General features: G+C 37.5%; 1 protein-coding gene across 1 annotated transcript in view; it reads left to right on the top strand.

Annotated features, from left to right (window-relative positions):
* The window catches only part of RAPGEF2 (Rap guanine nucleotide exchange factor (GEF) 2), a 295150-nt gene that overhangs the window by 83657 nt on the left and 199477 nt on the right, over nucleotides 1-12016 (top strand). Inside the window, exon 3 of the mRNA XM_012651918.1 lies at nucleotides 6118-6174. Coding sequence (XP_012507372.1) covers nucleotides 6118-6174 — 57 coding nt within the window. The remainder of the gene's footprint in view (nucleotides 1-6117; nucleotides 6175-12016) is intronic.

The following is a 12016-nucleotide window of genomic DNA, read 5'->3' as shown; positions in this document are numbered from 1 at the left end:
GTACAGTGGGATATTTCAATACATGCATATAATGTATAATGATCATATTAGGGTAATTAGCATATCACTTCAAACATTTATCATTTCTTTGCATTGGGAACACATTTTTAGCTATTTGAAAATGTATCGTAAATTGTTGTTAATTATAGTAACCCTATGGTGCTATAGAACACTAGAACTTATTCGTCCTATTATGAATGCTAGAATTTTATGTGATCATTTACTATAGCTAAGAAGTGGGCTTAAAGAAAACTTACTAAAACTCTGCTTCATCCAGCCCTTGTACTTGGCGTTATAAGTTTTACAAAATTACATTCAATTGTATCTAATGATTTTTGACATTTTCGTCATAGTGATATTCTCTCACCCCTACCCTGGTGTCTGTCTGTCTGTCTCCAATAAACTCTACTTGGTGGATATATCAAAAGTGACACTATTTGCCATACTGGCAAATAAAAATCTACTACTTAACACTCAAATACATTAGGAACCAGAACTTCCATTTATCTATTTCAATAAATTTAGGGCATACAGGTGCAGTTTTGTTACCTGGATACAAAACACTTTTAATTATTCAAAGAACGATCAGATTCATTATTTTAGTATCTAGGTCTTTGTATGAATATATTTTTTGCATTAAGTAGGCTGCCTCTTTCTAGGAAACGTACTTAATACCATTTTTGTTTTTATATGGTCTACTTATATAAAAATCTTAACACTTCTGTTATACAGTGATACAGTAACTTCATTTATGATTATCTGGGCTTCACATTAAAGAATAGAAGTGAATTTACATTAATTAGAATAGAAAATAAAGGACTTTGGGAAGATGAATAACATATAAACACCAAGTAGGACATAATGGGAAGGTCTTTTTCCTCCAGCTCTAGCTAGTTGTGTTGAGGCCAAATCAGTGAGAACAGAGAATGAGGACAAGTGGTTTGAGGAAAAGGAGAGAGAAGTTTATTAATTTGCCAGCAAATGAGGCAGGTGGCAGACCAGCATCTCAAAAGACCATCATTCTGCCTTTAAGCAGAAGTACAGGGCTTTTTAAAGGGGCGGGCGGCCGAAGTGGGGGGGTTCGGTGGTTGGGCTCCTGGGCTCTGGTCTATGTGACCAGTGTCACATGTTATGGCTTCGGGCTATTGTTCAGCTATAGTTGGTGGTTTCAGTAGACCTTATCTCCAGTGAAGACTGATCTCATGACCTTCATCCAGACAATTACGTTGAGCCATCTGTGGTTTAAGATGCTAGAAAACAAACAACAAAGAACATTTTCCTGCCCCTTTGATTACTGGCCTTGGGCAGGAATGCAGGTTTTAATTCCCGAAAAGGGCTGGGGGTTTTAGAGAGACAAATTGAAAAACATTTTGCTCTTTTTTCAGACCTTTACCTCTTATTACACCAGCAGTTTTTAATTATGAAAGGAGTACTTTTTCTATGTATTTCCCTTTTACTCTTTAATTAATTTGTGAGCATGTCAATTTCATATTTAGTTGTTAATTGAAAAAAGTACCAAGAGGATTGAGTATTTCTAAAATTAAATTTTTAATGAAAATCATTAAAGTAGATTGCAGATTAAGTGTTTAAAAATTCAGTCAAGTTTTATTAGAAAGGACAAAACCATTGGGATTTTAAAAGATGGCTCAAATTAGAGCAAGAATAATTTTTAAAGTGTATAACTTTCATTTTATGTTTTGTGATGACAGCTTTCCCAAGAAAAAAACTGTAGCAGCAATTGTTGATTTAATCACGTGTGGTTAATCTTTAAATGCAAATATAACTAATTATTAATAATATGCAAACATAAATGACACATTCCCTTGTGCTCATTAAACTACACACATGTAATATTTAGATATATTGATTATATTATGTATGTTTACAGTGTGTGGCTATAAAATTATTTAGATAATAGGAATTCCATGAAATAGAATAAGGATTTTTAATACTTACGGAAATTTTCATTACAAAAGTAGAAATGATACAATGAAGTTTCATACCCTCATCAACCAGCTTCAGAATTGTCAACTTTCTGCAGTTTCAAAGGTAATTTTTGGTTAGAAATACTTGGTTAAATTCAAAGGTATAGTTTGGTCTATTTACACCTTACAAAGTCTGTTTTGGAGCCTGTACAGTTTTGCTTGTTGGGAAGAACTCCCAGGGCGGGGCCTTTAAGATGTTTATCTTATTGTGCTTCTGTTAAAAAGTCACATTTATGGAAATCATCAGCTTAAACTGACTTAAGTCCGTTTTTAGAACAAGATCAAGATACCAAATAATAATAAAAATAGAGGTACAGATAAGCCCCATGACTTGGATAAACTATGTATTACCATTTCTGGGAAAAATACATCTCCTTTAGATAAGTTATTTTTTTTGAATTTTATAAATAAAGGTGTTACCCTGGGATTAATAGAGAATAGTCAGTTAAGATTCCCACATAATACTGTTTTCCAATTTTAGGAAAAAAATGCTCTTAATCAAGATTTTCAGTTCGTTTATTGAGTGTTGGGTAGTAGAGCGATGTTAGTGTTCTCCCACGAGGGGAGGGGAGGGGCTTTCGTTTGTTTGAAACCTTCAGCTCCCTGCAGTGTTGTGGGGCAGTTAAAATAGATGTCACTATTTGCTATCAGATCACAAATGTAAAAGTTTTCAGATCTTCACTTAAAAACTGTATTTTTCAACATAATTTAAACTATTTTTCTAATGTGTACCCCTTTAATCTGTACAGACTAGAAGCAGCATATTTGCCAAAGGGGAAGAGAATGCTGTAGTTTGGAGCAGAAACCAAAAATCTGTGAACAGAATTGCTTGGGGCTATTTAGTGTGGAAACAAGAGCCTGCTGAAATACGTATATGTTTTCCTCAGCATTTTGGATGAGTGTAATTGTCATTTTAAAGGCACCTTTAGATCATTAAAGAATAAGTTATGCTTATAATACTCTTTAGGAAATCAGGGAAGATCAATATGCTTTTGCTAAAGCGTTCCTTAACAAAGTTTAAAGACAAAAGCATTTGATACTTATTTATTTACAACATTGTCACATAAGAAACTTTATCAAGATTTTCTGATATCACTGGTTACATTTATTTATTTTATAAACAATTATTAATTGATTGCAGGCCAGTTGTGTGCTAGAAATTGATGTAGGCTGTGAATACACACCTTTGGAGTAGATCAAACCGTCACTGAACTTACGTTCCTCGTGGAGCAGACAAGATTGAGATAATGGGTCAATATTGTTTTATTCAGATGTTAGTGTGCTGAGTGTGGTAAGAATGGGTGCTGGGCTGCTCTGACTTTGGAGTCAAAAGGAGGTGACATTTGAGGTCAGGGTGGCCGTGAAAGATTTCTGCAGTGTAGAGATACCCCAAATGCCCTGTCATGGGAACAGGCTTGGTGCAGGGGAAGGCATGGACTATGGTATAGTAAAGTATAGTAAGTAATAAGCAAAATATAGCATAGTAAGTATAGCAAATAGTATAGGACCTTGTATTTAAAGATAAGAAGTTTGGATTTTCTTCTTGAGATTGTGGAGATGAAGAGCAGAGGTGTGAGATGATCTGACGTAATGTTCGCGAAGATCTCTGTAGAAGCTGTGTGGAGAATGGACAGTAGGCATGCAAAGATAGAAGTAGAAATCTACTTGTGGTCCTGGGAAGAGACAGTGGTGGGCTAATGACAGCTCATACTGGATTTTAGCAGGGCAGATGGTGAACTTGGTCAGTTTTGGAGGATGCAGTTTGGAAATAGGTGCTGGAAGAAAGATGGATGTGAAGACAAGAGAGGAGTCAAGAATGATGACTGCAAGGTGGTTGGCCTAAATGTTTGAATACTAATTTTGGAAAAGCAGCTTTTGGGGGAGAAATTAAGGTTCTGTTTGGGACATTCTAAACGCGAGGTAGCTATCACACATTCAAGTGGCTACATTGAATAGGCATTCAGATGAGTGGATGTCTTGATGAGAGATTAGGTCTGGGTCGTTGCTTTGGAAATCATCAGTTTATAGATTAAATTTAAAATCATAAACTGAGATTACTTGGGAATAGAGAAGATGGCTAAAGCCAGGCTCCTGGAAATGATAACATTTAGAGGTCAGGTAGAGGAATAGGGTTGGGGGAAAATCCAAAGGAGACCCAGAAAACGAGTAGTAAGTTAAGTGGAGAAAACTAAGAGGCCAAGGACAGGAAACCTAAAGAAGATAGCGATGTAATGAAAAAGGAGTAATCAAATGCTGCCAAGAAGTGAAATTAGGATAAGGACAGATACAGTTTAGGTAATAAGGGGGAGTCAGATTGCTTTTAGATTCTTTTCTTTGGACTTTCAGGGACCAAATGTTGGAGAGTGGGGAAGAGGGTGAGAAAGTGGAGGTGGAGTATATAGACAACTCTAAAAGGAGATTTTCTGTAATGGAAGAGCAAAATGTAGATAATAGCTGGAGGGGCATGTGAAGTTAAGAGAGGAGCATCCCCCACGCAAGAGGTGCTATACAAAGATGTGTTTATATATTGGTGGGCGTGATTGAGTAGAGAGGGAGAAGTGGGTGGTAATGTGGGGGAAGGAGGTAAGCTTGCAGGCACGCAGGGTCTCTTGTAGGCGAAGGAAGGAGATTTAGGGTGGAAGTAAAGAGGCCGAGGCCAAGACCCTTCTGTTCTAACAGGAAACAAGGCAGAGCCTGTTACTTCATTTGAGACCAAATACTTTTAGACTCATCACTTGTGACATCATCCCTTCCTATGAAGAACTGGGATTCAACCTGTTAAAGAAGAAATGTACACTTAATGATGTATATTCAAGATTTGCTCCTGCCTGCTGGAGTTCAGTGAGAGTTAGCTGGAGTGTTTGGAGGATGAGCCTGAGGATAAGGACCTCTAACATAGGCTGGTGGCAGTGGGAAGAGCAAGGAAAAAGTGTACCCCAGAGAGTTGTTGGATTTAGTAAACAGGGGAAAGAAACGTGGATGTGGGTTGATTCCAGTGTTTCATAGGTTGGAAAATATTAGCCCCTTTGACCAAAATGGAGGCGCTGTTGAAATAATCACTTTTGTAGCAAGCTTTTTCTATTTACTAGTTGCTTCAAAAGACAGAATAGTCATTCTCTGATATGCATTTCTGTGTTTTGGAGAAAATTTAATTGGCTTAATACAATCGGATGCTGCTTTTTTTTTTTTTTTTTTGAGACAGAGTCTCACTCTGTTGCCCTGGCTAGAGTGAGTGCCGTGGCGTCAGCCTAGCTCACAGCAACCTCAAACTCCTGGGCTCAAGTGATCCTACTGCCCCAGCCTCCCGAGTAGCTGGGACTACAGGCATGCGCCACCATGCCCGGCTAATTTTTTCTATATATTTTTAGTTGTCCGATTAATTTGTTTCTAATTTTAGTAGAGGCGGGGTCTCGCTCTTGCTCAGGCTGGTCTCGAACTCCTGAGCTCAAACAATCTGCCCGCCTCGGCCTCCCGGAGTGCTAGGATTACAGGCGCGAGCCACCGCGCCCGGCCCAATCGGATGCTTCTTGAAGATGCTGTTCTTGAGGTCATTTTGAATATTTAAACATTATTCATGTTTTCCATAATTTTTATAATATAATTTTTTCCTCTAGGATGAGTCAGCTGGAATACCACATCTTTAGGGTTCTAAAGCTTCCATTTAGTCATTGGTAATAAAAATACTTAGTTAATAAAAACCTACTTTTGTCTGAAATGCTGTACTGTTGAGTAACGTTAATGTTGAGCCGTGAATGATGTTATCACTTTTTAAATGAATAGGTTTTCCTTTCTAAGTTTTAGGCTCCTACTCATTCTCTATTTACTTTGGGGAGCATATATTTGTCCACATGCCATTTACAAAGTATAATATACATGCAATGTTTTTCCCCATAAAACAAGCAGAGAGAAGTTGACATCTTATTAGATGTTTTTTCTGGCATATCTTTACCAGATTTTATTTTGTTTAATTTTGTTAACCTAGGTACCAAAAATATTCATCTCGAGTCTAATAAATGATGGTGACAAGCCACGTAAAATAATCTTACTGGACTACATGGCTCATTTAAGTTTTTAAACTATTAGTGTGTTTTTAGTGACAGTTGTTGAACTCACGTCTTTATCTCTTTTGCAGGTTAATGTGTGAAACTGTAAGATATGAAAGACACGAAGCAAATGAAGTTTTATACTAGTAGGTGTCTCCTTTCTATTGTTCGTTTCCTTAAGGTATCAAAGGAGTGTTAGTAACAGCTGGTTAAGTTTGTGTTAACTTATTTTTGTGTTACTTTTCATAGTTTAGAAATGTGAAACATTTGGACTGTTTCCTGTCATAAGTAGTAACAGTCCTTTCCTGATAAGTTCAAATTTGTATTTTATCTCTCACATGTAGGTCAGAAATACCATTTCACATTAATAGAGTATTTTGACATTTTTATTATTATGCAATAAGCAATGGTATACAGTCTTTCCAACAGAACAAAATATACATTCCCACAACCATACCAGATGAAATGCAAAGATAGCATAAAGACCATATTTTAGTTTATACTTATTTTCAGAAATAGGAAAATAAAACTGTCCACATCTGCTTGGGTATAGTTTCATCTCTAAATAATATTGACATTCCTTACAAGATGTGTAACATATTCCTTAAAAAAATGATAGTGAATTTTTAGAGAATGTGAGAAATATACAGTAGATAAATAATGGCATATTAAGGGTATATAATCTGTGATTTACTAGACATATTATTTTGTTGATGTTTGCCATGACTGTTCTGTTGACTTTGCCTTCTGTTTTTCGAAGCATTTATTAAATAATTACTAACTTCCAGGCATATTATAGGGAATATTTATTGAAATGAAAAAAACATAGCTTCTGCCCTTAAGGAATCCGTAATCTGTTGCTGGAGGTAGAAATAGAATAAAAGTAAAACAACAACAATAACAAACTATTATAACAAACCAGAATAATCATGAGAATATAGACATGTGCAAAGTGTTGAAGATGTGCACGGGAACACTCGAGGGAAGGAGGGAGAGCCTTAGAGAAGTGGCCCTTTGAACTAGGTCTCAAAGGTGTGTCCAGGAGTCTAGAGAGGCTATTGGCAGAAAAGGGACACAGGTGAATGGGCCCAGCCAGTGATGTGGGTGGGGTGATGGATCCAGAGAAGAGACGGGCCACAGTCACACTTGCTCATGAACGAGTTGCTTAAAAAAGAGGCTCCATTCTTTAGTCAACTAGACCTGAGTTTTTTCCCCTCCTAAATAACATTTATGTTGTGGAAAATTACAGACACTCACAATATTAGAGACAGTGGTATAGTGAACCCCCAAATACTCATCATCCAACATGGTGAACTTACGGTCGGGCAACTGTTCTTCATCTTTCATTCTTCCTCTCCTGACTCCAGCTGGATTATTTTGAAGTACATCCCAGACATCGTATCAATTCATCCATAATTATTTTGACATATAGCTTTAAACAATAATGACTTTTCAAAATCTTAAATACATTGTTGTCACCAAGTCTTAACTCTTTAATATCATAAAAGTATTCAAATTTGTCTCAGAATTTTTTTTTTACAGCTTATTCGGATCAAGATCTAAATAAAACTCTTCCGTTTGGATTGTTGCTTTCTTTCTTAAGCCTGTTAATAGTAGGTTGGCGGCTGATTTTCAAGCAGCAAAATGACGTGATCAAATGCCTCCCAACCCAACTCATCCCCTCAAAGATAATTCCTGCGGCTGTATGAAAATAGGAAGGGTGGGCTAGATTGAGTGCCCAGGCCGGAACTCTGAGGAGACGGTTGGGGCAGTCTGAGGTGGCGAGTGCTTGACCTGAGGCAAAGGCAAGGGGCTGGAGGAGCCAGGATGGATTTTAGAGGAAGATGTAGGTGGATAGGAACTGGCAGGATTCTTAGCTTGTAACTTATGAAACTCTGTTCATAATATGTTCATAAACTATGCTCAGCAGCCAGTTGTAAATATCCATTGAGAACTTAACATTCATCAAATATAAAAGTAGTAAATAGCCAAGGCAATTGATACTGAGAAAACTAACCACAGAGGCAAATGTCCTTATTCTTGAAGAAATGAAGATGTAAATAACTTAAAATATTTGTCTCTTTTAGGAGCAATAAGAAGCTATTAACAGAATGGTTGTACAAAAATTAGGGGTGGAAAACTGATGAATATCATTGATATTTTTGAAGCAGTCTAGTGGCAGTAGGCATCAACTTTCTGTTATTTTGTCCTTCCCTTCTGAAACATGGTCTGGGCAGTGTGGATGATGATGAGGTGATAGCAGCATTCAGCAAGCACTTGCTGTGTCCCATTACTGTAATACGTGTTTTATGTGCATTAATTTGCTTACTCTTCATAGATGTCTTGTGAGGTAGCTGTTATCATTATCCCAGTTTTACTCATGGAGGAACTGAGGCTTTGAGAAGATAAGCAACCTGCCCAGGATAAGGAATTGCCTAAAGGGGGACCTGGATTTGAGCCCAGACATTGTGATTTTACAGCCTTAGCTCTTATCCTAGTCACCAGCATTTTCCAGCCTTTTTCATGCCATGACACCATAAAAAATGATACTGCTTGTGTCCATGCCGGGATAAACAATCTCTCCCTATCCCCATCCTCCCCAAAGGGTGATGGTGGCATCTGAAACCCATCAGCAGCTCTGCCTATGTTACTGTGACTCCCCAGCCGTTACTATTTATTACTCATTTAAGTTGAAGGTAGACTGCAGTGTTTTTAAACATACCTGGCTTTTTTTTTAAAGTCAGTTTAGACAGTGCACGTGAGCTGTGCTGATAATGCAAAGCCATATTTTAGACAATCCTAAATTGAATGCATTTGACTTCGTGGCTAGGGTTGGTTATAGCAGTTGCTCATATTTGTCTAGTTAGAATTAGGTGACAGTGTTTGTAAGCAATGAAAAGTCTGTGGGTATTCAGTATATCATGATTTCATAAGACCAAAAATTCACAGAGACTAATTGTAGGTTCACATAATCAGATTTCTAGTATGTGGCCAGTCTTGTGACGAAGTGTAACTGAATTATTTTCTTCCGTGATGCTTGAGTCAACATGCTTCTGCTCTTACCAGTTTGTGTAAGTGCAGTTTTGAAAATTAAAGAATACCTGTATTTGTGATATATGTAAATCTGTGATAACTTAATAGTACCCCTCTTTTTGGGACCTGATGTTATTACTTCATGGGGAAATGACTTGTTTATTCTTGTTTTCCCATGAGCTTAGTTTAAAGAACATACTCTAGTCAGAAAATCAAAGACTTTTAGATTTTGGTTTTATGACCAAGAGATGAGTAGTCATTTTCCTCATTATGTTTCTGTGCTGGTGACTTCTAATTCTGTGGTTTTCATAATTTTACCAGGTAAATATAATACTTTTTTGATCTACCTTTGTACCTCATTTTACTCATCTATAATATAGAAACATAATAATAGTTCCTACTCTTAATGGTTGGCATGAGGATAAATGCAATAATACATACAAAGTGCTTGGAATAGTTCATCTTTAATAAGTGCACAAAAATGTTAGTGCAGACATCATTGTCATTATCATCATTGTACTGATAATGTAAATTATCAATTTTTTAGTTGCTTTAAACTTTTGTTAGGAAGGAATACTCCTGACATTCCTTATGTTGTGAAGGTATGGCAGTGATGTTTTAACTCCCATGGTGTTATTGTTTTAATATAAACCAACAAGTAGACAAAAATGCCATTTTAAATTGTATTGAGATTGGGGGAAGAGTTCTGGGTCTGGTAAAATTGCATTTTAAAATTTAGAACTGCCCATTTAGAATTGACTAGTATTTGCATTAGAAAGTTAGATAGGCTGGGCAGTGGTTCATGCCTGTAATCCTAGCGCACAGGGAGGCCGAGGCAGGAGGATTGCTTGAGATCAGGAGTTTGAGGCCAGCCTTTGCAAGGGTGAGACCTCATCTCTACAGAAAATAGAAAAATTAGCTGGGCGTGGTGGTGCGCACCTCTACTCCCAGCTACTCAGGAGGCTGAGGCAGGAGGATCACTTGTGCCCAGGAGTTTGAGGTTGCAGGTGAGCTATGATGACATTGCACTCTAGCCTGGGTGACAGCACAAAACTCTGTCTCAAAAAAAAGAAAGAAAGATAAAATTATTTGAAGGTTACAGAATGAGAAAGATTACCATGTAATTTCTGCTTTTCTTCTGTTTATTATCTACTGTATGTTAGGTATTTTGCTGTCTTGGGAATACTAAGGTGGACAATACAAATGCCTAACCCGAGAGATCTTAGTTTATATTTGTCTCTATTTAAGAATTTAATGTGAAACGAGATATATATATGTAAAAACACCGGATAAATAATAGTAAAAGTTGCAGCATTACATCAGTAGCAGAAGAGGTGTCAGTTGAGAATTTGTTTCTTCTGAAAAATGCTTAGAACTGGCCCGGCGCGGTGGCTCACGCCTGTAATCCTAGCTCTCTGGGAGGCCGAGGCGGGCGGATTGTTTGAGCTCAGGAGTTCGAGACCAGCCTGAGCAAGAGTGAGACCCCATCTCTACTAAAATTAGAAAGAAATTAATTGGACAACTAAAAATATATAGAAAAAATTAGCCGGGCATGGTGGCGCATGCCTGTAGTCCCAGCTACGGGGGAGGCTGAGGCAGGAGGATCGCTTGAGCCCAGGAGTTTGAGGTTGCTGTGAGCTAGGATGACGCCATGGCACTCTAGCCCGGGCAACACAGTGAGACTCTGTCTAAAAAAAAAAAAAAAAATAGAACCTGAGGCTATCTCCTAGTACAGCATGGAAACTCAGTTTTTGAAGCTGTCTGTTCTGCTTTAGTTTTTCCTTAATGGCCAGCCACCCTCACTATTTCAGTTCAATTATAATTACGCTTAAAATTCTCAAAACCTTGGGACCAGAAATTCAACCATTGGAAAAATTTTAAGTGCGCACGCACGCGTACCGAAGTTATAAATATATGTAACTCTATATCTCAATGCCTGTTTTCCACATACATCACACTGAATGTTTTGGTTTTCAAAAGAATTTTCAGAGCACTTTGTTAAGGGGTTTATCTCTCTCTATTCCAGGAGAGGAAATTGTTCCTCCCTAAACGAGTTGCATTGAGGCCTATTAGGTCTTTTAAAGCATTTTCATTTAAATCTGTAAATGTGCAATTTAGAACTGCAAGCCTCAGCGGAGCTCTCATTGCTTTTAGCAGTCTTTGCACTTGTTGATTTGGCTTTCTGTTTTCACAGCAGCTATTCCCACTGCTCTGCCAGGCTGCTCACCCCTTGCACATGCCTTCCCACACCTAGTCCAGCCGACTCTGCCTGAAGCTTTGCTTTCTGTTCTCAAATGCCCAAATTCATCTGTAGGTGCATTTGCCTCTGTCCCACTCCTGCCTTCAGGAGAAAGAGATATCTTTGTGCCTGTATGATCTTGTTATTCCTGTTCTCATCTTCATCTTAACTGCATCTTGCCCCTTTTCTGCAAACTGCAAGATGCCATGGTGTCTTGCCTCTTAATAGTTGCTTCTCTCTCCTCCGACTCTATAACCTGTATCCAATTATTGCACTGTTTTTTCCCCTTCCTGGTGTGGCCAAACTTTTATTTTACATTATTGTCTTCTTATTTTTAAATTATTATAAAAGCCCTCATCTACTACTTAGGTTGTTTTAGTTATTTTTTTTTTTCCTCTAAGAAGCAAGATGCTTCAAATCTCCTTCCAGAACAAGATGTAACCATTGCTTTGAAGTATCTTTTCCGTTCATGTTTCCATAATTTTGCTATCCTTATATGTATATGTAAAGAAAATGGCAAGACCTAAGGTTTCATTTATTTGAAAAAATGATATCTTTAAATGATATCTATGCCTTTGCATAGAATTGTAGGACAAGGGTGTTCAACCGCCAAGCCTGGCATATTACGATGTACGTGTTTATGTGAATATGAAAATTCAAACATACACGCACCTATGCCCACAAGTACACATACTTAAGGATTGTTTTATGTACAT

Source organism: Propithecus coquereli, unplaced genomic scaffold, assembly GCF_000956105.1.
Source record: "Propithecus coquereli isolate 6110/MARCELLA unplaced genomic scaffold, Pcoq_1.0 Scaffold376, whole genome shotgun sequence".
NCBI lineage: Eukaryota > Metazoa > Chordata > Mammalia > Primates > Indriidae > Propithecus > Propithecus coquereli.
This window is presented reverse-complemented; position numbering and strand designations above follow the sequence as displayed.